Source organism: Prionailurus viverrinus, unplaced genomic scaffold, assembly GCF_022837055.1.
Source record: "Prionailurus viverrinus isolate Anna unplaced genomic scaffold, UM_Priviv_1.0 scaffold_38, whole genome shotgun sequence".
Lineage (NCBI taxonomy): Eukaryota > Metazoa > Chordata > Mammalia > Carnivora > Felidae > Prionailurus > Prionailurus viverrinus.
Window position 1 is genome coordinate 3,648,436 of NW_025927606.1, and position 26,672 is coordinate 3,675,107.

General features: G+C 57.5%; 1 protein-coding gene across 11 annotated transcripts in view; it reads left to right on the plus strand.

The window, feature by feature from the left end:
- The window catches only part of ACSF3 (acyl-CoA synthetase family member 3), a 52,398-nt gene that overhangs the window by 13,325 nt on the left and 12,401 nt on the right, over positions 1 to 26,672 (plus strand). For 8 of the 11 annotated variants that reach the window (XR_007149480.1, XR_007149479.1, XM_047846111.1 and 5 more), the window contains 5 exons: positions 1,357 to 1,512; positions 7,612 to 7,766; positions 9,240 to 9,385; positions 13,578 to 13,690; positions 23,406 to 23,532. Coding sequence is in view for 6 of the 11 variants with exons in the window: in XM_047846111.1 (XP_047702067.1) it covers positions 1,357 to 1,512; positions 7,612 to 7,766; positions 9,240 to 9,385; positions 13,578 to 13,690; positions 23,406 to 23,532 (697 nt within the window). In the remaining 5 variants the exon portion in view is untranslated. Of the gene's footprint in view, positions 1 to 1,356; positions 1,513 to 7,611; positions 7,767 to 9,239; positions 9,386 to 13,577; positions 13,691 to 20,842; positions 20,973 to 23,405; positions 23,533 to 26,672 lie in introns of all 11 variants that reach the window. The other 3 variants (XR_007149477.1, XR_007149478.1, XR_007149476.1) reach the window with 1 other exon arrangement.

The window sequence follows — 26,672 nt, forward strand, 5'->3', positions numbered from 1 at the left end:
TCTCGCGGCTGCCCCCGTCCTACCGACCCTGCCGGCAGCACACGGCGAGACGTGACCGCCCGCCCTGCCACCCCGGGTGGGGCGGCTCTGGGAAAGGGGGCTCACTCGGGTGTAGGGGGACTTGGCGGCCCCCCGAGGGGCTCCGTGGGGCGGGGCCGCAAGCGAGAGACCGAACGTGCCCCGACACGTGACGTGGAGGGGTTTCGGGGAGAGCAGCCGTGAGGCGAATGTTCGAGACGCGTGATCGGCACCTGAAATGGGGCTTCTTTGGGAAACCTGAAAACAGGAACTCGTGGACCCCACACCTTGGGTGTGACTTTTGTGTTCTGTGGCCTCGGCATCTCTGGGAAACTCCCCAGCCGCTGTGTTTACCTTTAATGTACATCCTTCCTACTTCCGGAAACCGTGTGCATGGATGATAAAGACCCTTACACGCTAGGAGCGGTAAAATAGAACCGATGCTCAGGACCACGAAGGTGAAGTGGTTAAGTCTTGGCCCAAAGCGGTCCCGTACGTCGGGCTAAACTGAGTCCGGGCAGACTGCAGGCAGGGTGTCACGATGTGTTTTCTGTCTCCCCTGCAAGACATACTCTGTGTCTGAGGAGACCCCATCCCTCGGCTGATGTTTGCAAAGGGGTGAGCGGGTCACGTGGGTTTGCCCGTAGCGGTCACTGAGGTGTGCAGGACGACGTCCCCACTGGCGATCTTGAGAACATTCAAAGGGGGGTGTCCCACACTGCTTCTCACTGAAAGCCAAGGTTGTGGCAGCAAACCCAGCTCCGGGTTCTGTGACGGTTCAGCTGGGGTGAGGGCGGTGCCGCACCGGGCGGTGGAGGGTGGGCGGCCAGACTCTGCCAAGGCCCGGAATCTCAGGGCCTGCCGGAGTCAGAACTGCACCCTGACTGCCGGGGGCGGGGTGGGGGCGGGGGCGGGGGGAGCCACCACGGGCACATGCAGGGGACTTGGGACCCCCACACTAAAGCCCTGGCCGTGTCCAGCTCTGCTCTTGGACACGGGGGTCGGCACGTGAGCCAGCAGACCGTGGTCACGAGGCCACCGTCACCTTCAGAAGCCGTGAAGGACTGGGCACCGGGCACCAGAGTGGGAGCTGCCCCTCCCCTGCCCTCCCCTGTCCTCCCCTCCTCTCCTCCCCTCCCCTCCTCTCCTCCGCTCCTCTCCTCCCCTCCCCTCTGCTCCTCCCTTCCCCCCCCCCCCCGCTCCTCTCCTCCCCTCCCCTCCCCTCCCCTCCCCTCCTCCCCTCCCCTCTCCTCCCCTCTCCTCCCCTCCCCTCCCATCCCCTCCCCTCCCCAGCCTGGTGGCTTCCTTCCCATCTGAGGCTGAGCCTTCGCCCCACAGGTGACGGGGCTGGTCCACAAGTGGGCATGGACTAAGGACGATGTGATCCTCCACAGTCTCCCGCTCCACCACGTGCACGGCGTGGTCAACAAGCTGCTGTGTCCCCTCTGGGTGGGTGCCACCTGTGTGATGCTGCCCGAGTTCAGCGCAGAGCTGGTAAGCAGGGGACGGGCTGCGGGCATGGCTGGATCTGGGCGCCCGGGGACCAGGGGCGCCTTGCTCTGCAGTGAGACCCTGTGGCTGTGTGAGTTCTGCGTTGCTGCCGTAACAAAGGATTATAGACCGGGGCGGGGCAGGGGGCTGACGACAACACACAGATCCCTCACGGTTCCCAAGTCAGAAGTCCACGGTGAGTCTTCTAGGGTGATGTCAGGGTGCACGCAGGGTGGCTCGCATCTGCAGGCTTCGGGACAGGCTGGTCCTGGCTTCTTCCAGCATCGGGCGGCACTGTGCCCTTGACTCGTGGCCACCTCGCCCTGGGCTCTGCCTGCCTCACGTGGACCCCGCGGTCACATCGGGCCACCTGCGTGTCCAGGGTACCCTCCCTCCTCAAAAGCTTTAACCGCAGGTACAGAGCCCCTTTTGCCACGCGAGGTGACGTATCCATGTTGATTAAGAATCGGACGTTGGGGTCCGTGGCTCAGCCAACCGCACCGGCTCTCTGTTCCACAGCGGGAGGTCCAGCTGGGGCCTCGTTGTCGGGCCTCCCGTGTGCCGGTCCTCACGGCGTGTTCCTCCCCTGAGGCTCTCGGCCTCACTCTGCCCTTCATCCGTTTGTGTTGTTTCTGAGCTGCGGGGTCCTTGGTGGTGTTAAGTGAACAGAGAGTCTGCAGCTTTGAGATGGCTGAGGCCCCGCCCACTTTCTAGACAGACAGACCCATCTGGACGGTCGAGCGATGGTCCTGGCACGCACGTGCCTCTTCCCGGCGGGGCTCTGACCCAGGCCCTTCCCGTCCTCTCTCTCCGCCCTGCTCCCCCCACCCCTGGCCGCACGGCTGCCCTGAACGGACTCACTAGAACGGACTTGACGTTTCAGCCCGTGGCGCCGTGCTCAGGTTCGTTCCTGTGCTGCCCTGAGGCTCCCTTGGTCTCTCGTGTCACCGTGTTGGGTCCCACTGCTTACCCTTGCTGCCATCGAAGGACACGGTTTCCAGTCCGAGGACATTGTGAGTCAGGCCGCTGAGGACACTCTCGTAAGGCTCTTTCTGTGGACGTGTCTCTCGGCCGTGACCTGCCACGGACACGCGTGTGGAAGGGCGCTTACCGCCACCGGCAAGGCGTGAGGGTGGCTCCGTGTCCTCGCGCACATTGGCATCGCGGTCGAGTGGCTCTCAGCCGTTGCAGCGAGAGGGTTGGGTTTGTGCCCGTGTGTGTGTTTTCGCTTCCTTCCGTCGAGGTGTGATGCCCAGATAGTGTGCGTTTCGCCGCGTTGCGGTGAGTGTGCGTGTGTGAGGCCCGCTGTCCCCGCCCTGCGAGGCTGGCCGTGCCCCCTTCCGGCCCCCCCACCCCGGACGCGGCCACCTCTTCTGTCGTCCTGCTCTAGGGCAGTTGGTCTCCTGAGCCTCACGAGTGATGGGGGCACAGAGACTGCCGTCCCTGACCGTTCTTGGGATGTGTCCGCGTTCACGCGACAGTGGCTCATCCCTTCTCTGCTGCTGTCCCTCCATTCTCCTGTTGGGGGACATTGGGTGCTTTCCACTTCGGCTTTACGAGTAAAGCTGCCAGGACATCGTCATGGAACTTCCTGCAGGGACAGATTTTCCTTTCCTTGGGGTACATACCCCAGGGTAGGACTGCTGGGTCAGGACGTCGTGTGCGTTTGACTTCAGGAGGAACTGCCGAGCCGTGGCTTCTGCTCCCTGCTTTTGTCGGCAGCAAGGAGGGCAGCACAGCACACTTGTCCAGGGTTTTGCATTTCAGCCACCTTCCTGCGTGCCCAGCACCACCCTGTTTTTGTTATAAAATTCGTATTTCTCCTGAGCACTTTTTCATATGTTGTTGGCCATTCGAAATCTCTTTGCGGTGTTTTTTTTACTATTGACTTGTAGGTCTTCTTTATACAATCTGGGTAGAAGGCCTTGGTCAGAATTACACGCTATGAACCTTTCCCCAGTCTGGTGTTTCACAAACAGTGTCTTTTTTAACACTGTCTTGTGATACAGACAATTTTTACTTCTGTAACTCTGATCTGGAACTGGTGACCGTCGTGGACGTCCTTGACTCACGGTCTCGAGGAAAGCGTTGACGGTTCCCGGTTCGGTGTGATGCTAGCTGCTGGGTTTGTAGATGCCGTTTACCAGCTGAGGATGTCCCTGTCGCGTCCCTGTCTGCGGAGACTTCTTCTCTTAGAGGGGACAGGGTATCACAGGTGTCTTACCTATCGCGATGATCACACAGCCTCTTCCCCCTTGATTTGCTTATTATCTCTTTCTCCCTTTAGTCTGCGAACACGGCTGGTTATGCTGATCAAAGGTTTTCACGTTTCTAGCTTCCTAACCTTGCGGCCCAGACTTCCCGTGGTCGGGACGTGGTGTCCTTTTATGTGTTGCTAGGTTTGATTTACTGACGTTCTGTTAAGGCTTTTGCATCTGTGTTGATGAGGAAGGCAGGTCTGTAGCCCTCTGGGGGCGTCCTCGCTGGGCTTCTGTGTCGGAGCCGTGCTCCCCTCGGGAAGGGCCCCTCCCCCACCGGGCAGGTTGGTGTTAAGGCCGCGGCTGCCCCTCCCATGAGGTTTGCTCAAACTCACCACGGAAGCCATCCAGGCCAGACCTCTCCAGGAAGGCTTTTAACGAAGGGTTCCGTTTCTTTAACGGATTCAAGACTTCTAATGGTTCCTATTTTGTTTCTTGTGTCAGTTTTGGTAAGTTTTTGTGTTTATTTTACTTGTGCTTATTTTCTGAGAGAGAGACAGTGTGGCCGGGGGGGGTGTTGGGGGGGGAGGGACAGAGAGAGAAAATCACAAGCAGGCTCCACGCTTAACACAGAGCCTGACATGGGGCTCCATACCACGACCCTGGGATCGTGACCTGAGCCGAAATCAAGAGTCAGGTCCTCAGGGCACCTGAGTAGCTCCATTGATTAAGCATTTGACTTTGACTCAGGTCATGATCTCACAGCTTGTGGGTTTGAGCCCCATGTCGGTTTCTGTGCTGACAGCTCAGAGCCTGGAGCCTACTTCAGATTCTATGTCTCCCTCTCTCTCTGCCCCTCCCCGCTCGCATTCTCTCTCTCTCTCTCTCTCTCTCTCTCTCTCAAAATTAAACAAACAGTAAAAAAAAAAAACAAGGTCAGGCACTCAACCAACTGAACCATTCGGGTACCCCATTTTTGTTTCTAAAAGAAATTGTGCACCATTAAAATTGTGAAACGCATTGGCATGAAGGAGTTCGTGCTTCTCTCCCTGTCCTTCCGGGGTGCCTGGGCTCTGAGGTGGTGTGTCCTTTAACTCTGATGTTGGCCGTTGGCGCTTTTGTTCTGTTCTCTTGATCGTTCCTGTGTCCGGGCTCATGGTCCCGTCAGTCTTTTCTTTCCTCCAGTGCATCCGTGCTGCTTTAAACAATCCGGAGTCCGTAACTTGCACAGTGATGACCCGGCCTTCCCTTGTGGGGTGCTCCCCCTGCCCCCCCCCCCCCCCGCTGGCTCGTGAGCCTCCCAGCTCGTTTCCCTGAACTGTGTTGCGTCTTTCCTGCGGCTGTCAACGCGTTGTTCACGCCATGCAAGTCACCACCGTAAATGATTCAGGGAGTGTTCATAAATGTGGTCTCTCGGGCTTTGTCTCAACCCCTGCTCCCACGCGGTGACCGCCATCCACCGCCGTCCCCACGCATTCCCCTTCCTGGACGCTGCACGTACAGAGAGTCCCACCGCCCGCAGGGTCCTGTGTCTGGCTTCTGTCACTCCGCGCAACGTCTCCGTTCCATCCACGTTGCAGCACGGGGGTCAGCGGCCCCCGTCGTGCGGCCACGCGTGCTCCGTTCGCCCCTGGACCGTCCGTCGGGCCCGTGGGAGACTCGTAGTTTTGCCCGGTGGGAGCGGCGCTGCCGTGAACGTTCGCACGCAAACCCTTGTGTGGACCTGTCTCCGTTTGCCTTACAGGGATCTGCAGGGACAGGATCGCCACATCGCGGTGCGGGTTTACGTTTTGTGTTTTCCGAAACCGCCAACCTGTTTTCCAGATCCGTTCTTTCCTGGTTTACGTTTTCACCCAAGTGTGCGGGGACCTCAGTTTCTCCACATCCTCACCAGCACTTGTTGGAAGTTACCACTGTACTCACTGTGGAGGATGTGCAGTGAGATCCCTCGTGGTTCCGATCTGCATTTCCTTACTGACCAGTCAGGTGGAGCGATGTTTCACGGTTTATTTGCACCCCTGTATCTTCGGTGAGCTGTCTGTTTAGGTTTTTTGCCCCTTCTTAAATTGGGTTGTTTATCTTGCTGAGTCTTAAGCGTTCTTCATATGTTCTGGATGTAAGTCTTTTATCAGATGGATGGTTTGCAAACATTTCCTCCCGGTCTGGCTTGTCTTTTCATTGCCTTAATGGTATCTTCTGAAACACGTGTTTTGGTGAAATCCATCGTATCCGTTCATTTCATAGATCGCACTTGTGGCGTGACCGCTGAGAAATCTTTGCCCAACCAAGATCACGAAGATTTTTTTCCAGAAGTTTTATGGTTTGAGCTCATGCATTTAGGTCTCTGATTCACTCTGGGTTAACTTTTGTGCGCGGTGAGGGTCTCAGATTCATCCTTTACGGGTACGTGTTCAGTTGTCCTAGCACTGTCCGCTGGAAAGATGACCTCTCCCCGGCTGAAGGGGGGCTCCCTTGTCAACACCCAGTTGGCCGTGCGTGGCGGTCTGTTTCCGGGCTCTGGTCGGCCCGTATCTGGGGGTCTGAGCTTGGACCAGCAGCATGCTGCGTTGGCCACCGTTGCTTTAGAGCAGGTGGGGAGTTGAGAGCTGTGAGTCGTCCACGCTTGCTCTCCCTTGTCACAGTTGTTTCGGCTCTGCTGGGTCCTTACCCTCCCACGTGAATGCGGCCAGGGGCCTGGGGCCCCGGGGAACGTGGTGACGCTGCGGCCAGGCGGCAGAGGACCGCCGTCTCGTCAGTGCTGCGGCTGCCGGGCCGCCGTTTCCTCGGTCGCCCGTGCGTCGCCCGCACTGCTCTGTCTCCTGTCCTGTCCCGTCACTTTCAGTGTAGACCTTTGCCACCGGCCTGTGCCCGACTGCTTCTGTCCTGTGCCTTCCTATCCGTGTCTGAGTCTGTCCGGGGAACTCGTGACTTTGGACAGTATGTCTCCTGGTTTTGTGATGGTTCTTTTTTGTATTTCCACATTCCCAATGAGATCCTTGATTTTCCCTTGTTTTGTTCACCTTTTCTTCAAAATTCTGTAGCCTGTTTGTTGTAATCGCTTCCAGTTCCTGGTCTGATAATTCCAACATCTGGATCTTTGAGGCTCTGCTCAAAGACATTTTTTTTCCTAATTACGGGTCACATCTTCCTGTTTTCTTACATGCTTTGTCACGTGGGGGTGCCCATCATTGTCTGTAAAGGAACGGTATTGTTTCCCTGAGAGCCCAGTCAAGGGGCAGCGTGTGAGGTGCCAGGCCCTCAAAAGCTGTGGGCCGAGGTCTGCATGTGTCCGGGGCACCGGGGGCCCAGTGCCGTGAGCTCTGCGCCACCCCCACCCCCCCACGACCGGGGCTTACGCGGCAGCGCCGTGGGGAGGGGAGCCGCGGAGGGAGTGTGCTGCCCCAGCTGCCTCCAGGACTAGGCGACACGTGAAGCGCTTTTGTACGAAATCAACATCCATGCCTTTCCGATGAGCCGGGACGGTGGCGCATTCACCACCTCTGTTGGCGCCAGGCGCTGTGCTGACCCGGGGCTCACCGGTGCCCCTCGGGAGGGCGTGAGGTGCCCCGCCGCTGCTGACACCGGGCCGACGCCGGAGCCGCGCCCCCTCTCGCGACTTGCTGTCCCCCACAGGTCACCCTGCAGCAGACACCAGTGTCGCTGGCACAGCGGGTCCACGGAGTGGCCAGAGGCTGTGTCACCCCGTGAAAGTGACGGGAGCCGCTTACGGGTCCCTCAGAGCCGAGGGAAAGGAGCGGTCTCCACGAAGAAAACTGTTCTGGAAGCAGATGGCACGCGTCTCAGTGTGTGTGTGTGTGTGTGTGTGTGTGTGTGTGTGCGCGCGCGCGCGCGCGCGCGTGTGGTTTCTCACGTTTTTGCCGTATCCCTCCTTTTTCCTTTTTAGGTTTGGGAAAAGCTCTTAAGTTCTGAAGCTCCACGAATTAACGTATTTATGGCGGTGCCTACAATATATGCCAAGTTGATGGATTATTATGACAAACATTTCACTCAGCCTCACGTCCAGGATTTTGTACGTGCGGTCTGTGAGGAGAAAATTAGGTAAGTGAAGACAGTCCCCTCTCCTACCCAGAAAGTCTGAAAGATCACCCATGTAACTTACTTGCAGTAAAGCAGTTCTAGGTTCTAGGAGGCAGCACTTTCCCTTTCCTGTAGAGTCTACATCTAGCCATTTGTGCTTTGCGCACGTCCGTCCGTGTTGTGTCTCGCTGCGTGTCTGTCCACGTGCAGCTGTCTCTGCTGGCCTGTCTGTCTGTCTGGTGGTCCAGTCTGAAGGAAGAGGGCTGCCCTATCCACTCTGCCCCCTCGTCAGCATGGCTCCTCGCAGCCCCCCATCGTCTCTCTCCGCCGTGGTCTCTAGCTCTGGCCCCTGCGCAGCGCCCCCCTCCAGAGCACCCCCACCCCTGCCCTCCCACATCCCTGGACAAACACGCTTCCTGACAGAGACACGCAGGATCTCCTGGGCCCTTCGGCGGCGTGAGGCTTCTTCCGCTCTGTCTCGTGCACCCGCAGACACCTCACGCTTCTCCCTGCTTGTTGCTGCAGTGGGAGTCCTGAGAGTCCGTGACTTTTCACAGGACCGGCAGGCATACGTCACCCGAGTGTGGCTCCATGAGGCCAGCACAGCCAGTCAGCGGAACACCGAGTGAGCCGCTGCGCCAGCCTGACCTTGAAATCTGTGCGTGTGTCCCTGTGGCTTCCACCCCGCTCCACGCCCCTGGTTCCCGCTTCTTAGGAGGAGCACAGGAGGGTCGTCCACTGTGCTTCCTGGAGAGAATTCCGGATTATCCGAGCCAATATCCGCCATGGCCGTGATTCTGCCCCCTCCCCCATTGCTTTGCTCCTCATCCGGTGTTGCCTGCCTCCCGCCTCCCATCCCCCTCACGAGGCATCTGGCCCCCAGGACGAGAGCGGCGTCAGTCGAACATGTTCCCCAGACCTAAAGAGCCAAGGGCAAGCGTGGGATCAGAGAGAGGAAACCAGGGTGATTTCCGAGAGGCGGAGGCCCCAAGGCCTCACCGGCTCGGGCTCGTGGTGGGGCGGGTCCTCGTGAGCTCACCTCGTGAACTAGAAACAGAGCCAGCTGTGAGGCGGGGACAGGAGTGCCCGGGGGCTGCCTGAGCGACTGTCCCCTCCGCGAGCCAGCCGGCTACAGCAGCGCCCACCCGTGGGCCGTGTGCTTCCGGCGGCCTCTCGCCCTCTGACCTGGAAGCAGTTTCTCCCAAACCAAAGCCTTACTACCTCTGCTGAGGTTTGGGCTGGTTCATAAATAGCGTATTGCTCGCAGAGAATGCCTTCAAAGACCCTAAAGTTATTTTACTTCAATTACCCATTCCTTTGAAAGACTCGTTTGCACCCTAAGATACACCCAACAAATTCGTTTCAAAACACAGACTTAGAATTTAGCCCGCAACTACCGCTCGCGTCCTGAACGGTAGGGCAGTGGCGGCGAGTGAAGAGCTGTGTGTGTCCACTTGCGGTCCCTAAGACTGCCTGTCCCCTTCGTGCCGGCAGGTTGATGGTTTCGGGGTCCGCCGCCCTGCCCCTGCCTGTGCTGGAGAAGTGGCAAAGGGTCACCGGCCACACTTTGCTGGAGCGCTATGGGATGACGGAGATCGGCATGGCCCTGTCCAACCCCCTGACCACGGCTCGCACGCCAGGTACCCGCCAGCCGCGTCCTCTCCCTCCCTGTGCCCCGAGCCCTCGGCGGGCGGGGGGGGGGGGGGCCGGTCTGGGGAGCGCGCTGCCCTGCTGGGCCAGAGAACTCTCTTGGGGTGTTGGCCAGGTGGCCGGGGCCTGTCCCCCTGCCACTTCCGCGCAGACCAGGCTTGCCGCTGGCCAGAGCGTCCCATCCAGGAACCACGCAGGGTATAGGGGCAGGGGGTGAGGGAGCCCTCTGTCTGTCTGGATGACCTTTCCTAAGTCCAGCCTTTTCTCCGGCGCCCCACTCCGACTTCAGCTCAGACTTTCACGTCCCGGGTCCTTAGCAAGGAGTCCACCGCGGAGCCCAAGCCCGGGAAGGGAACATGCCCTGTTTCTGTTCTCAGCTCCCTCCCCGTCCTCACAAGGCACCCCCTCCATGGTGTCCACAACACGAGAGGGATCGCATTTAGAAATAAGACCAAACGCTTCTGTGTCTGTGATTACATCCACACATGCATGTATCTCACACGTACGATAAAACTCACCGTGTCCACGTTCAGTCTGTGAGTCTTGGAAACACACCTAACCATGTAGCCCCCATCACACTCGAGACACAGAAACGTCCGATGCCGCAGACCCTCCCCTTGTGCGTGCTCGGCACCCCACCCCCCCACCCCAGGCCAGGCAGGCGTGCACCTTGTCTCTGTGCTTTTTCTGGAATGTCCTACAGGACGTGGCCTTTTGGGTCCCTTCGCGGGGTGTGGCGTCCACACGGACACATGTCCTTTCCCACGCCGAGTGGAATTCCGCGGTGCGGACCGGCCGCTGTTTGCTACCGCTTCGCCAGCCGAAGGACGCTGGGCTGTGTCTGGTTTGGGCCAGTTACCAGTAGGGCTGTCGTAAACGTCCGTGTGCAGGTGCCACGCAAACATATGCCTCGTGGGAGAGTCCCCAGAGGGGGGTCGTGGGGTCCGAAGGCAGATGAGCACTTGACTGCCTGAGAAGATGCCACACCGCGTCCAGAGCCGCTCCTGGCGCTGGGGCGCTCTTACCCATTGTCAGACCAGGACCCTGAGGCTTGGGGGGTGGCAGGGTTGCACACCCGCTGTGCCACGGAGCAGGTGTTCGTGCCGTTGCACTAGGACACCCGCTTTGCCGGGAGTGCAGCAGCACGGCCCGGTTTGGAGGCACAGAGAGGGGCACAGAGATGCACAGAGAGCCTTCTGGGCCTTAATTATAAGAGCAGACACAAGGCCAAGAGCCAAGACCAGGAGCCAGGACAGGATGGAGTGCACGAGGGAGGCCCCGCGTGGGGCTCACCGCAGATGGGGTGGGGGGGTGGGGGGGCAGGGTCCTCAGGTGAGCAGGGGGAGCAGCCGCCCTGGACAGAGGTCACGCAAGCGTGCCCAGCTGACCTGGCCGTTTCCGGCCCCCTCTGCGGAAGGGGGATCCCAAAGTTTCTGAAACCCAAGATTTATTGGGCAGAAATTCTGGAATCTTCAGTCAGGCTGCAGCTCTCCTCCAGGCCTCAGGGGCCTCGTCGCTCGTCTTACCTTTGAATCAAATACCTGTGACCTTTTTCTGTAACGCAGGCCTCCAGCAGGCGGGTACGATCCTGTTTGCTTTGGAAAAAAGCAAAGTGGCGTCGTTTCTGGAGAAACCCGGTTGACAGGGCGTCCTGGGCACCTTCTGGTCTTGTCTGCGCGCCGTGATGCCTGGGCTGGGCTCGCATCACACTCGGGACCCCCGTACGTGCTGCCAGCTCGGGGTCGCCCCGGGCCGGCCCTCCCTCTCTGCTGCCTGTGTGGCCTCTGAGTGCGGCGCTCTCCGTGGGTCCGGGGACCGCCAGGACCCGTTTTTGCAGGTCCTCACACCCTGCCCTGGGCGCCCGGGGCGAGGCCAGCCTTGGAAGAAGGTTGTTTGCTGAGAGTCAGGCTCTGGGTCGCTCCTCCGGTTGTTCCTTCTCCGAGGCCCTCACGGTACCGTGAAGGGAGATGAATAATTCACGCCAGGCGCCGCTGGGCCTAATCACACTCTAATTGGCGGCGGAGATCAGAGGCGCCAGCGGCTTCTACAGCCGGCTCGGGGGAGCGCTGACGGCAGCTCCAGCCTTACCGGCCTGTCCCCCTTCTCTCGGGACGGCCGCAGACTGGCCGCCCTCCCCAGACTCCGGACGGAGCCGCGGGCCAATTGCGGTCATCTGGGGAGAGCTGAGGACTGTTTTAAAGACTGCGTTTTATGACTGTGCCCGGGGGGGGGGGGGGGGGGGGGGGAGGGGGGACGCTAGGAGGGGGCGGAGCCGACCCCGTGGGGGCGGGCTGGTGGCTGCCTGTGGTCTGCCCGGCCAGCTGGGGTGGGACAGACATGGTTCGGGCTCCATTGCTGACCCCTCCCCCCGCCCCGAACTGCGTCTTCTCTGTGTGGACCTCATCCTGCGGGACGTCAGGCCTCTGAAACCAGGGTCGTCCCTGCCTGGAGGTTTTAGCTGTCTTGTCGTGTCTGCGATGCTGTAATGAATCAAGATTCCGTCGGCACGTCCGTTACAAATCTTAACGGCTGGCAGCATTCGCCGTTCAGAGGGAGAAAAGAGCAGAGAGGGGCAGGGGGAGCCGAGGAGGATGGCTTTCTCCTTTTAAAAAATGTTCCAAGGAGAAGCCAGTGGATTGAAAGCTGGGGAGGAGGACGGGGGGCGCTGGCGTTTCTCGGAGAGGAGGACGGACCCCCTTCCGGTAAGAAGCGTGTGTCCGGTCTGTGCTCCCATACGGTGCCGGCGGTGGTGCCGTGGAGGGCACGGGGCACAGAGACCGCTCCTCCCGGGCGCCTTTTCCACCTGCTGCCCGAGTCCTGCCCTCTGTGATACGGCGGTGCCAGAAAGCGCCGCGTTTGCCGAGTTCTGGGAGCCGCCAGCCCGTCAACCTCTCTAGGCCGGGAGGCGCAGGAAAGGACAGTCTACGCAGCAGAGTCAAACTTGTCACTGCCACAGTCTAAGGGAAAGGGGCCGTTTAATCCAGAGAAGGTGACCTCGAGGTCCCCTGGCAAGTGCGTCTAGACTGCGTGTGGAACACTGCATCTGGTCTCCACTGCGCCCAGGGGATGCCAAGCCCGGCGCCAGGAGGAGGGGGCTGGAGGGCCTGGGTTCAGGGGCTGCTTCTTGAGTCTGGTGTCCGTGTCTCACACTGGGGAGGAGACTCCCTCGCTTCCCGTGTGGCGTCTCGAGAGTCCTGTTGCCTGCGCGGCCGCGGGCTCCATGCACGTGCACCGCTAGCAGGACTGGGGAGGACCCGTGTCTCAGGTCCTCGTAGAAGTGTCCGGAGCAGGCAGACCCGCCGAGGCAGCCGATGAACGGGTTGTGGGGGTGGGGGTGGGGGAGAACGCGTGACTGCTGACGCCTCCGGTTTCCGCCCGGTGACTGCAAGTTCTGGAGCCACGTGGCGGTTACGGTTGCCCCACGTCACGCGTGTGCAGAACGCCCCTGAGTTGCGCGCTTTGTGACGCGCGATTGTATCTTGTAGAGATTTAACTTTGATTTTTAAAATCTTTGGAAGCAAAGCAAGAACGCCAAGGGCCAGAAGGGACCTGGTCCGGATGCGCCCCGCCCATCAGGGACACCGCCCCGGCCTCGCCCCCCAGGACCTCAGACGCAGAGACGGGCGGGCCGCGAGGATAGTACAGCGTCATTCTGGCAAAACGAGGCCAGAATCCCAGAATCCTGTGCGGATGTAGCGTGTCGGAGTTGGCCTCCCGGGTGTCTGTCCCGTGACAGTCCCTCACTGATTCCAGTGGACGTGAGTCCTCACAGACGCTGAGCGTTTGGTCTCGGGACCTCCGCCGCCACGGTCCTTCACCGTGGGGACTTGCGCGTTGCCCTCGGCGCACGGCAGGCCGCTGCCCCCGTGCTCCGGAACACACCGAGCAAACCATGGGTGCCTAATAAATGAACCAGAAAGCGGGTGACAGGCTTCCCTGCCTGCTTCGTCCCTCCTGGGCCTTCTGCACACAGGTGCTCTGTGGTGACCCCGGAGACAGGCCACCGGCACCTGTGCCCTTAGAGCAGAGCTAGGTGCTGGAGGGGGAGGTGGTGGCAGCCCCAGCCTTCGGCCCGGGTGCCGAGAGCCTCCCTAAGGTGACTGGGTCCCCTCCGCTCTGGCGTCTACCGTCTTCTGTGCAGGACGTCCAGGCGTGCAGCCGTCTCCTTCTCTGTCTTTGCAGGTTCCGTGGGGACCCCGCTGCCAGGTGTGGAGGTACGCATTGTCTCAGAAAACCCCAAGAAGGAGGGCTATCCCTACGTGCTCCACGCGGAAGGAAATGAGAAGGAGACAAAGGTGGGCCACTGCCCTGTGCTCAGCTGGTGGCACACGGGTGTCCCAAGGCCAGGACCGCTCAGCAGGCCAGAGGTTGAAGGTCTCTTCCTTGGGGCTCCGACAGAGGTTCAGGCTGGTGTTTCCTGAGGGCCCCCACTGGTGTTTCCGGGCACCATGCCCTACATACGGTGTGCAGAGCAGGGCCAAGGCCAGCTGGGCCCCGACCTCCAGACTCTGCCCGCCTCCTCAGGCTCCATCCACTGTGGGTCGTGGCAGCCTCCGGACGGCCCTTGTTGAAACAGGTTGTTGGAGGCACCCTCTGGTTCAAAGCGCTGTGCTGACGGGGCCCTGTCTCCGCTCAGTAAACCCAGGCTGGGTGTGGCTGGTTCCTTGCGAGGCCACCACGGGCAGCTCACGGGGCCCCGAGAACGAAGGCTGCTGCCAACCGCTGGAATCTGGTGGCTTTGCTGTTACTCTAGGTTGACCAGGGTGAGGAAGGGGATACTACTTACTGTCTCATTTCAGTGAAGTTTCTAGTAGCTGCAAATCTGATCGTCGGTGAGTAGAAACCACAGAAAAGTTGAGGGTTGGTGGGACTGGAACCTTGATGTAAAAGGAAATCACCTTCTCTATAGCCGATGCCCATACTAGAGACTGATCTCTACTGGACCCACGTGTCAGCTTCTGTCCCTGGAGAGGTGGCTCCCAGCTCCGTACCTGTGCCAGGCCTTGCCCTGTGACCTTGCCCCGTGGCCTCAGTTTCCGTGTCTGGAGTGAGAGGTCGAGGAGACGGTCAAGCAAGCGCGTGGAGCTGGTGCTTTAGGTGTAGTGCTACGAACGTGTTCACAGTGAAGAAGTAGGTGTTCCGTTTACCCAAGAGGACCCTGCCCCTGGGCCCCCGTGGGGAGGGTCAGCCCTCGGCACGTCGCCCGGCTCCCAGTCGTGGTGTTCCCGGGGCCTGTGCAGCCTGACGGTCCTTGCTGCTTCTCTGGCCAGAACCCAGCACCGGGAATGAGGCGCGAGTGGCCGGGGGGCAGGGGGCGCCAGGGTCTCTGTACCGCACAGGGGAGCCCTGGGGAAGACAGGACCAGGGAACAGCTGGGCCGAGCCGTGCTTCCCAGATGGCGGGAGGATTCCGTGTTTGCTCTCACGGGCCCGGAGCGAGGCGGGGAGGGGCGCACGCCTGTGACGCCCGGTGGCTGCGGCAGCCGGGTGGTGCCCGTGTCTGAGAAGGTCCCTGACGGCTCCAGAGGGCGGCTCACGTGCCCGGGCCTGTGAGTGCCAGCCTCGTCGCGTCTGCCGGGACACCGTCTGCGCTCTTGCTGCCGGTCCTCAGCGTGTGTCCTCGTCTCCCCGTCGCGGGCCACCCTGGCTGTGGCTGCTTGCTGACGTGGCCGGAAGCCCGGGGACACCCAAGTGTCCCGCCGTCTGCAGCTCTGAGCTGGCGCTTCCCAAGCCTGCGGCTTTGTCTGGCGGGACCTCGGGGTGCCCTGCCCGGACGCTTCTCTGGATGCACAGGAAGTGGCTCCGTCTTCTCGGTGTCTGTCTCGCCAGGCTGCCGGGCCGCGGTCAAGGCCGCACCTGCCTGGAGGACCCGGCAGCTTTGTTTGCTATGGTGCATTTTCCACGTGCCACGGCCGCCCAGCCGGCGTCGCCTTTAAACCTACAAGCACGTCGCCCGCGGCATCTGTTTGTTTGCCAAGTGCTCACTTTCAAGAGAGCCAAGCACCGGCCAGCACCAGTGAGGTCCGGCAGCAGACAAGTGGCTTCCCGGCTGTATGTGACACGCTGGGCTGCGCACGAAACATCGTCTCCCGCCGAGGACGCAGACGCACCGCGTGTGGTGTTCCGGCTGGCGCAGGGCGGCGGCAGCGAGCTCTGCTTCCCTCGTTTCCCCTTAAAAATTAAGTATCTTGTTGTTTGTCCACATGCGGGCTGTCGCTCCGGACAGCAGCCTGCTCGGCCGCCTGTCCTCCTGACGGCCACCAGCCTCTCCTGGGCTCCCCTCCGCTCCTTCCCCCGCCCCCGCCTGTCCCTGCCATCTGTCGCTGCTGTGTGCCACCGACGGCTGAATGCGACCTGCGGCAGGGCGAGGACTGGGGGCGGAGAGCCGGAGGGCCTGCTCGTGCTCTGGCCTTCAGTGGGGGGTGGGGTGACCAGGCTGTCCCCGCAGAGGCGCTCCCCTCCGACAGACAGACCATCATGTGCCACGTGTCCCCTGCCTCATGGATGCAGTGGGCTTACCGACTCTGTGTCGAGGGCCAGGAAGGAGGTGGCCATACCCTAAACCGGGAATCTTCACAGGAAGGCCAGCGGCGCCTGATGGGCAGGATGAGTGTCTGCCAGCCCTTAGCTGCCCCGTGCCTCTCTCCCCCCGCCTGCACCAGCGCTGGCCCCGCGTGCCCTTGAAGGGCGCGCTCAGGCCACGGAAGGCGAGCAGCCACCCCTTCCCTCCTTGAGCCCGTCCCTGCGTGCCTACCCAGATCCTTCCAGCCCCGAGCAGTGGGCGGCACCGAGTGACACAGCCGTCCATCGGGACACAGTGGCAGCCCACAGCCAAGGAGGGACCTGGGGACCTTCAGGGACAGGGGCCCTACCATGGGTCCTACCTGCCCTCACCGGCCTCCTTGGCCCATAGCCTACCTGCCTGCATTCCTGCCTCTTACTCCAGCAGGCTCTTCTGCACAGACGGTTAGAGCAGATCCCTCCCTGTGAACTTGGGCAGGTGTCCGGGCTTGTACCTGGGGGCTTTCTAGCACCTGCCGCTGCCAGAGAAAGACATTCAGGCTGCTTTCAGACGGGGAAGGCTTCGTTCCAGTGCTGGCGGTTCTCTAGCATGGCCGCTTGTGGTAAACGCAGTGGTACCTCTGCGTGGGTGCCCGTGCCCTCGGTCACGTGACAGTCCTACATGTGAGTCCTCTGAAGACGAAGACGAGAGTCCCCATGAAAACAGCCCAGGCTTTTGGCTGCAGCATGAAGCAGCATTGTGTGTGACTGCTGGGCACCCAAGTCTGGGGGTGTGCCCCATCCAGCCTGCACCCGCGTATCCAGCTGGGGCCCCCAGAGCACCAGGTGTGGGCCTTGCTGATCACCTGCCTACCTCTGAACTCGTCCCAGCAGATGTGGGGTGTTAACTCTGAGTAGGTCTAAGGAATCACAGCAGAAACCCCTGCAGGGCTCTGGTCCCACTTGTGACCCAGTGATCCAGGTGATGGAATGTAGCCTAAGGTAACATTTATTGTTACGCACTATTTTAGATCATTTATTTCTCTGTGATAATATTCTCATCAGTGTTCCCCTTCTCCTGGCTTATCTTCACTCTCTTTTTTTTTTTTTTAATTTTTGATGTTTTTTTGTTTTTGAGAGAGAGAAAGAGCGCAAGGTGGGGGCGGGGAGGGGCAGAGAGAGGGAGACACAGAGTCAGAAGTAGGCTCCAGACTCTGAGCTGTCAGCTCAGAGCCCGACGTGGGTCTCGAACCCACAAGCTGTGAGATCATGACCTGAGCCAAAGTCAAATGCTTAACCGACAGAGCCACTCAGGCGCCCTGAGGACCTGACTCTTGATTTCGGCTCAGGTCACGATCCCAGGGTCGTGGTATGGAGCCCCATGTCGGGCTCTGTGTTAAGCGTGGAGCCTGCTCACGGACCGTGAGATCATGACCTGAGCTGAAGTCGGACGCTTAGCCAGCTGAGCCACCCAGGCGGCCCCCTATCTTCACCCTTGATAAGCCTTCATACCCTTGTCTCTAAAACTTATAAATGTCAGTGACCAAAATTAAGTTGACTCCTTTGTCCCAAAGTCTGTCTGATGAGTCAGTATCACATAAACCACTGTGTAACAGGTGCATGTGTATTTAGAGCTTCAAGTTGGTGGTTCGTTTGCCCTCTTTCCCTGAAGCAATGAAAAAAAAATTTGTGTTTTTTTTGGCATAAAGAAAATGATGGCCTATTTTGGTTACTTGGTACTTGCTTTCCGTAGTCCAGAGACTCCCTGGCAAATCTGTAGGAAAATTAGGACTGGTAGATGTGTGTGTCTTTATGGTATTGAACCCATGAGGGGTGCTACATATCTGAGCTGGTCTATACAGAGGTTGTATGCTCTTCTCCACTGAACTGTGTATCTGTTTCTCTGCCAACACCAGTCTTGACTACTGTCGCTTTATGGTGAGTCTCAGAACTATAGCCTTATGCCACCAATTTTATTCTTGTTCAGAGCTGTTTTAGTTATTGGTATTATTTTGCTTGCCATTCCAGTTTTACAACTAGGTTGTTTGTATGTATTAAAAAATCCTTTGGGGATCTTGATCAAGGTTGCACTAAATCTGTAGATCAATTTGGTGAAAATTAACATCCTCACTATGACAGGTCTTCTGATCCATGAACATGGTATGCCTCTGCATTCATTTAGGTCTTCTTGGTGTGTGTGTGTTCTAGCTCACTGATCCTTTACATGTCCCACTACATTTATTTTTTTCCTATTTTTTTTAATGTTTATTTAATTTTGAGAGAGAGAGAATCAGAGCATGAGCAGGGGAGGGGCAGAGAGACGGGGAGACACAGAATCTGAAGCCGGCTCCAGGCTCCGAGCTGTCAACACAGAGCCGGACGCGGGACCCACGAACTGTGAGATCATGACCTGAGCTGAAGTCAGATGCTTAACCGACTCAGCCACCAGGTGTCCGACCTTGGTTGGTTTTCTAATACCAAACCAGCCTTGAACTCCCAGGACCAACCCCCTTGCATGTGGTATATCATTTATTTTATATGGTGCCGGATTGGATCTGTGAGTTTCCCTTCATTGTGCTTTTTTTTGTCATGTTTGGGTGTCAGGGTAATACTAGTGTCATAAAGTGAGTTGGGAGTTATTCCCTCCTCTTCTGTTTTCTAGGAGAGACTGCATGTAATTGGTATTATATATTTATTTAGATAGAATTTACCAGTGAAACCATCTGGGCCCGGAGGCTTCTGTTTTGGAAGAGGTTCACCATTAATTCAGTTTCTTTAACAGTTATAGATAGGACTGTTCGGGTCATCTAATGCATCTTGGGTGAGTTTTGGCAGATTATGTTTTTTGAGAAATCGGTCCATTTAAGTTGTTGAATTCTATGCATAGCGTTTTTCGTGGCAACCCCTTACGAACCTTTCCACGTCTGCATAGCCTGAAGTATTCTTCTTGTCACTCTTGTGGAGAATTTGTGCCTTCTCCTTCTTTGTCCTTTGTTATTCTTGCTACACGTTCATCCGTTTTATTGGTCTTTTCTGAAAGAACTTGTTTTTGGATTCTTTGAGTTTTCTCTGTTGCTTTTCTCTTTTCATTTTAGTTGGTTTCTCGTTCTTATCCTCATCGTTTCTTCTAGCCTGCGTTTTTACACTTTTTACAGTTTCTTAAGGTGAAACATTAGGTTGTCAGTTTGGGACCTTTTCTCCTTCCTGATTCATAAGTTTGCTCATGCAAATCTCCCAGCAAGCACTGCTGAAGGTTGACCTGTCCCCCCAATTTTTATGTGTTTTCATTTCGTTCAGTTCAAAATATTTTCTGATTTTCTAGTTTCTCTTAAGACTTCTATGACTCACGGATCATTTAGAAGTATGTTGTTTATTTTCCAAGTGTTTGCAGGCTGTGTGTTATCTTTCTGTTCCTCATTTTTAGTGTGGTTCCCTTACAGTCAGAAAGCATACTGGATACGATTCCAGTTCTTTTAACTTTGTGAAGGTGTACCGTGTGCCCCAGAACGTGACCCGGTGGTGGACACGCATGCTGCTGCTTCCGGCCATGGCGCATGCGGGTCGAGCGTCTGTGGTCGGTGTGTTCAGCTCCTCACGTCTGTGCTGGGTGTCTGGCCGGTTCTGTCGCTAAGGAGGGGTGTGAACTCTCCTCCGTAATAGTCTGTTTCTGCTTTCTGGTGTTTCCTGATGTATTTGGAAAGTCTGTCACTTGGTGAATGCACGTTGATAATCGATACGTCTTCTTGGTGACTTGGCCATTGTGTCATCTTGTGATACCGCTTGTATGTGACGTTGTCTCTTCCAAGTTCTTTTTGTCTCATGTCAATACAGCTGCTCAGTCTGTTGTGATTGGTGTTTATGTGGATGTATGGTTCCATCCCCTTGCTTCTAACCTGCCTTGTCACTGTCCTTGAAGTGAGTGTCGTAGAGGTGGTGCGTGGCTGGATCGCGAATGGCTTCTCCCGTCCCCCTGACAGTCTTCTAATTGGTGTGCTGAGAGCATTGACGTTGAATTTGATTATGGCAACGAGCGAACTCCAGCCGCCACCACCCACCACCATTTGCCGTTTGCTCGCTGTCTGTTGGCCCAGTTTCTCCTTGCTCTGCTTCCCTTTCACTGCGCTCTTTGGACTCATGTTGTAGCAGCCCGTTGTAATTTACCTGTTGAGTTTTTGACTATATGCCTTTGTACAGCTTTTTAATAGTTATTCTAGGGCCTATAATATATATACTTCCCTTTTTGGAATCTACTTAGACTCCACACTTAACACTCCCAGAAGAATGTAGAATTCCTACCACGGTCAAAGAGGAAAATGCTCAGCGACGCTTGTTACAAATGGCATGGCAGACTTCATCCAGGACACTGGGATAAGTGTAGGGCCCCCTGCGCTGGGGCTTTTCAGTGCGGAGGAGAGGTTGGGCTCAGCTCTGAGTGCAGTGTGGTCTGCGGACATGTTCTTGCGAGCAGCAGGCGGGATTGACGGGATCTTTGCTGAGGGCAGGCCGGGCGATCACGTGTCGCCTGTGGGTGATACCAGATGTGAGGCTGACCAGGTATCAGAGCGGGGGACTCTTGCTAAACTCAAACAGCAGGGTTTTGTTAAAACTGGATCTTACAGGGGCACCTGGGTGGCTCAGTTGGTCGAGCGTCCAACTTCGGCTCACGTCATGATCTCGAGGTCCGTGAGTTCAAGCCCCACATCGTGCTCTGTGCTGACAGCTCAGAGCCTGGAGCCCGCTTCATATTCTGTGTCCCTCCCCTGCTCACGCTCTCTCTCTCTCTCAAAAATAAACAAAGTTTTTTTTTTAATTAAAAAAAAACAAAACTAGATTTTACAGGAAGGGCACAGGTGGGCCTATGTTAAATTTTGGGAGCCTGACTAAAGTCTGGTCAAGTAAAGAACCTTTGTCACCACATACGGGTCCCTTTGCCTTCTCTGTCTTCAGCAAACACCATTGTCGTGTGTAACATCTACAGAGGTAATGAACTCCATCAGGCAAGATTATGATGTTTGCTTTCAGCACTCAAAACGGAAAAACCTCCTGAGGAACAGAATAGTCAGTTCTATTCACCCAGGTACTTACCAATTCTGATGCTTTTATTTCATTTCTGAGCTTCCCTGTTTTCTTCTGGCATCATTTCCCTGCTGTCTGAGGAACGATCTCTGGCAATTCTTTTAATTCATATCTGCTGGCCAGGCTGTCTTGTTTTTTATCTAAGAGTGTCTTTGTCTCTTCCATCCGTAACGTTACTCTCACTGGGCCTGGGGTTCCGGGCTGATGCTTGGAAGGTGCTGTCCCGCTTCTCTGGCCTCCGCGGCTTCTGGTGAGACGGTGGTGGTCGTCTGAGGCGCGAATCTGCTCTGGCCACTGCCAGGCTTTTCCCTTATCCTTGGTCTGCAGTGCTTGGATTATGATGTGTCTGAGCTGGCGTTTCTTTGGGTTTGTCCTTTTGGGGGTCCGCTGAGCTGCCTGAATCTGCGGGTTTCACCAGACTTGAGACCTTTCAGGCAGATTTTACCCACGACCCCTCTGGCTCCTCGCTGCTCGTCTCCTGGGAATCCGGTAGCAGGAATGTGGACCCTTACAGCAGGGAGTAGGGTAGGGCTGGTTTTTCCTGTTGCACAGATGGACTGGGCCAGTTCTACTGACCGGTCTTCAAGTTCTCAGACTTTGCGTTGTGACCTCCCTGCTGTTACTGAGCCCATCCAGTGAATTTTTTTTACTGCTGTTACTGTGCTTTCCAATTCTAAAATTTCCTTTTGGTTTTGCTTTATAACGTTTCTCTCCCGGGGCTTTCAGTTTTTCCATGTACTTCTAGAGCGTTTGCCCTTCCGTTTGGAGCACGTTTATGATGTCTGTCTTAAAGTCTTTGTTAAGGGCGCTTAACATCTGTGCCGCCCGGCCTTGACCTGCACAGATGGCCTTTTTCCATACGAGTTGACATTTTGCTGGCTCTTCACGTGCTGAGTAATCTTGCGCCCAGGACGCAAGAGTATTATGTTATGAGACTCTGGGCCTTGTTTATTTCCAGTGGAGAATGCTGACTTTTTTATCGTTTTACTGTTACCCAGTTAGCTTCAGTCATCCAGCGCCAGCCTTCTCTGGGGTTGGGTGCCTGCCTCTTTATTTTCGGGGCCTTTGCCTCGCTGCCCTGTGGCCAGTCTGACTTTGGCAGTGGAACCAGATAGAGGGCAGCAGTGGAAAAATGGGTGAAATTCAAATAAAGTCTCTGGTTCAGCTGAAAGACAAACGCTGGCTCCTGCAAGCAGGCTAGATGGCAGGTGCTCGGCTGGGCCCTGCACGTGGAGCCCTGTCCCCTTGGGGTGGGGTTGCTGTGTCTGTAGGAAGTGGGCTCAGGAGTCAGTAGACAGCTGCTGTGTCGTTCTTGGAATTCCATTCTGTCCAGGCCTCAGACAAACGAGTCAGACAGTTTTACAGCCTCTTTTAAAGGGGTCTCTGATTTTTTTTTTTTTTAAGAGGGATGGTTCTTCCCCAGAATAAGTTCATTCCAGGTGGGAGTTGTTAAATCAAAGCACAGCACTGGCCTCGGTTCAGTCACCTTTGCTGGGTCCACTGACAGCTTCCCACGGGGCCTCTTGACGTGCTCGTCCTCTGCACGGTCTTCTGGCTTCACGGAGAGCCTCTCAGCTTCTTACAAAACCCAGTCTCCCTCCTGCCCTGCGCTGTGGTCACAACAGAGGGAGCCCCCTGGGCGCGCCCTCTCCTGGACACCTGGGGCCTGCTCGCGAGCCAGCCTTTCTTGGTTGGCTCTCCGCTCAGCCTCCTTCTAACCGAGCGGAGGCCCCGCGGGAGCTGCCAGGACCCAGCTCCTGCTGCCGCCCCGGAGCGCGAGCCGGCCACGCACGCCTCCTCACACACACGTCCTGTGTGTGTGCTTTCTCCAGGAAGCACCCTGAAGACGGGAGTTTCATCAGGTGCCGGGATCACAGCTTTTACAAGTGGACAGGCGGCTCAAATCCAGCCAGGCTCCGACTGGGACCTGGGTCGGTGACTCACGTCCTCCACTAGAGGACGGGGCTTTGTAGGACGAACGCGGTGCCTCACAGCTCCCCGCACAGCGCCGTCTGCCTGGGCTCTGGGACTGAGCGGTGCATTTCTCAGGGCACCCGGGGGCTCAGCTGCTTAAGCGCCTGATGCTTGTTCTCAGCTCAGGTCATGATCTCGGCCCAGGTCATGATCTCACGGCTCATGGGATCGAGCCCCGTGTCAGGCTCTGTGCTGAAAGTGAAGAGTCTGCTTGGGATTCTCTCTCCCTCTCTGCTCCTCTCCCGCTCGTACACATGCATTCACCTGCTTTTTTCCTCTCCCGCTCTCTCAAGTAAACATTTAAAGACAACAAAACAAGAAAGATGCATTTTTCAATCATTTCCAACAAAACGTCTAATTTTGGAAGGGTGCGTGTCTCCAGGGGTCACGAGGGAGGCAGGGGGAGCCCCACACTGCGAGGCGTGTGCTCTGAGGTACCTGTTTCTCTCCTGTGCTGTAGGTGACCCCAGGGTTCACGGAGAAGGAAGGAGAGCTCTTGGTCAGGGGGCCGTCCGTGTTCCGTGAATACTGGGACAGACCAGAAGAAACCAGAAACGCCTTCACCTGCGACGGCTGGTTCAAGACAGGTAGGAGGGGGGCCGGAGGGAAGGGGACACCCCATCTTCAAGGCTGTGTCCCCACCCTGCCCCCAGAGCCCACTAACCTCTGGAATGAGGGCAGCAGCGAGGCTTGGTGGTCCTGCCACGTGCCGTGGGTCAGGAGCCCCCTGAGTGTCAGACACCCTCCTCACCCCTCCCTCCCACCTTCCCCAAGCCCCCCCGCTTTGTAAATCTTCTCGTCCCCCCTCCCCCCACGCAGGATCCTAGGTCCTTCCGATACTGTGTGCTTCCTTTTCCATCTGGGTCATTTTCCGTTGTTCTCCACACCGTGCCTGGGTGGATTGTGCTGCTGCCTTGATGCGGGGGCCCCCACCCCCAGCGGGACCTAGAGCCTGCTCAGGCTCCGTGCCCCGGCCCCTCCGCTGTCCTCGCCCTTTCTGTCCTCCCCCCGCCTCCCCTCCTTGGTCCCAGCAGCCCTTGTGAACGCTAGGTTCGCAACTACAGCAACTCACTTCTGTGTGTGCTCACTTAGAACATGTGTATGGTCTGCTTCTGGGTGGTTTCTCCTTTCCTTCTTGTTTGTCTGTATTTGTAAAACTTCTGTGCTGAGAATGCATCATTTCATAAGAATCTCAAGACACTGTTTTCCAAAAAGAAAGGCCCGTTTTCACATATCACCATACGCGGCCCCGTAAGCAGAAATCTGCCTCATTCCGTGCTCTCCTGTGGGGAGCAGAGCCGAGGAGAGATGGCAGGCAGCTGGAGCGGGGTGCCGTGGGGTCACCGTGCGCCTCTTAGGAGAACAGTGGCTGTGGCCCTGAGCCTCGTGGCCCCACAGTGTGTGCCTGTGGCTGGCATTCGCGCGGGCACCTCACCGGGCTCGTGTCGGCGTGGATCTGTGGACGGCAGGATCACGTGTCCACTCTGATCTGCTGCTGTCGTGGGCCTGGGGTCACCGAGTGGCAGAGCGGGGACCCACGTAGACCCTGACGGTCTCGGGGTGCCGTGTGGGCCCGTCAGATGGGGGTTTGGTTTGAAGGGACAGATGAAGGATCTTCCTGGGGTGGGGGGGCGTGGAGGTGTCCCCTTCCTGTCCCACTGGCCAGGCGGCACGTGGGTCCAGACTTGCTGGTCCTGCAGCTTCCGTGGTTCTGTCACTTGCCTGCAAAAGTGGGTGGAAGCGTCCAGGCTCCCCTTTCCCTCTGTGCCGGGCAGAGAAAGCAGGTGTGCAGATGGTCGTGAAGGGTTTGTAGAGGGGACGTCTGTCAGCCTTCGGAGCAAGGCTGGGCCCTGAGAACCCTGGCAGGTCAGCAGAGGGCTCAGGGGTCAGGACCCAGGAACCCTGGTCACCTGTTTCGGAACCTCCTGTCTCCACGACAGGACGTGGTCAGCACGTTAGCTCGCAGCCGCGTGGTGTCCCTTTGTGGACACGGTGCTCACACAAGCCAGTCTCATAGCAGCAAACCTCTCCGTGTCATTGTCTTTCAAATGCATTGTTTAAGAAACGCTTATTTTGAGCTAATTGTTGTCTGTAGCCCTCTGGATGGTCCCTGACTTGCTTTATGGCCGTCTTCTTTTATTTTTAAATTCAGGTGAAAAGCCGCAGATGCTTTTTTCTCTAAAAACCCGGGAGCCCAAGCCCCGTGGACTTTGCCGGTGGCAGCTCCCTGGGCACCGGTGGCCGCGTGCACAGTGTGGGCAGTCAGCGTGAAAGCATCCAGTCACTGCCGCTGATGAATATTTGCGTTGAAAAGGGGTAGCCTGCATTAATTATTGTAAAGAGATGTCTTTAGGAGAAGATGATTTTGAAATTCAGTTTAATTTCATTGTAATGCGCTGCAAACAGGAAGGGAGTGTGTGTGTTTAATTGGCTCTCGGGGGTGAGGCCTGGAAGCCGTGTGCCTTTGTCACAGGCCATTAGCGATACAGGCTGCGTAACGAGCGGGCGCAATCAGCTCACAGCTGCCGGCTCCTGCGGGGAGAGCATGATATTAAATAGAAATCAGGATAAATGAAACTTAACCCTTTCCCTGGCCGGCCCCTCCTGCCGTGGGGTTCTGGAGGGTTGCTGGGGAGCCGCTGCTGGCGGCTGCACGGGGAAGGGCCGAGTCCGCCGTGGAGGAGAGGAGAGAGGTCGCCGGCCATCCCTGCCCAGGTCCTGCCGCCTTCCCCAGGTGTGCGGGGAGCTCCCTACAAGCCCCCCCCCCCCCCCGGGGTCGTGGCTGCCCCTCGGGGAGGAGATCCAGGGTCTCCTGAGAAACTCTCTGGCAGTCACAGTGACCCCTCCTGGCTCTCGTCCCGCCGGAGCGCCACCACGTGGGCTCAGAAACCATCGCACGTGGGCACCAGCGCTGGCCGGGGCAGGGGGCAGGTGATACCCCAGGAGCCAGGTGCCCTCGGGCCTTTATGTTAACTTACTGTTGGAGCAGAGGACAGAGGACACAGCTGAGGACACGGGACGGAGGTGAGGACACTGGGTGGAGCTGAGGACACGGAGTTGGGGACATCGAGCTGGGGACATAGAATGGACACGGGGACAGCGCTAGGCAGGCCTTACGCTTTCTGCTGCCTTTGATGCTTCCCCCTGAGCAGTGTTGTGTTAAAGACACTGATAACTGAACATAAGGAAACAAAAACGGCCTGACTTTAAAAAATACTTCATCATACGCTGTTTAGCGTTAAGAAGGGACCTCACGAACCGTGCGTGCTAAGGACACATTGACGCGTTGGCTGCAGGTTGTTAGGGCGTGGGAAGCAAGTGCCCTGAGCAAATCCACCAGAATACCAGCGGGTTCTTGCCTTCTTCCGCAGCGAGCACGCGACGTTATTACTGGGGACCGACAATACGGCGACTCAGCAGCAGGGCGACAGAGGGGCCCTGGCGGGCATCGGGGTACACAGGGATCCTCTCCAGAGCCGTGCCCCCCAGAGGATCGCTCCCTGAGCCCAGGCAGCCCTGGGGCCGGGGGAGCCAGCAAAGGCGACGGACAGATCACAGTAGAGGAGGGCGGTTGGCCGTAAAAATACATAAAATACGGTCTCACTTCCTGGTGACGAAAGAGGAAAGTACAGAGACCGAGATTTACTCCTTCGCCAAATTGGTAAAGCTTCTGAACGCTTGGCGCTCGCCGCCATGAGGCTGGTACTTCCCCACCTGCAGGTGGGAT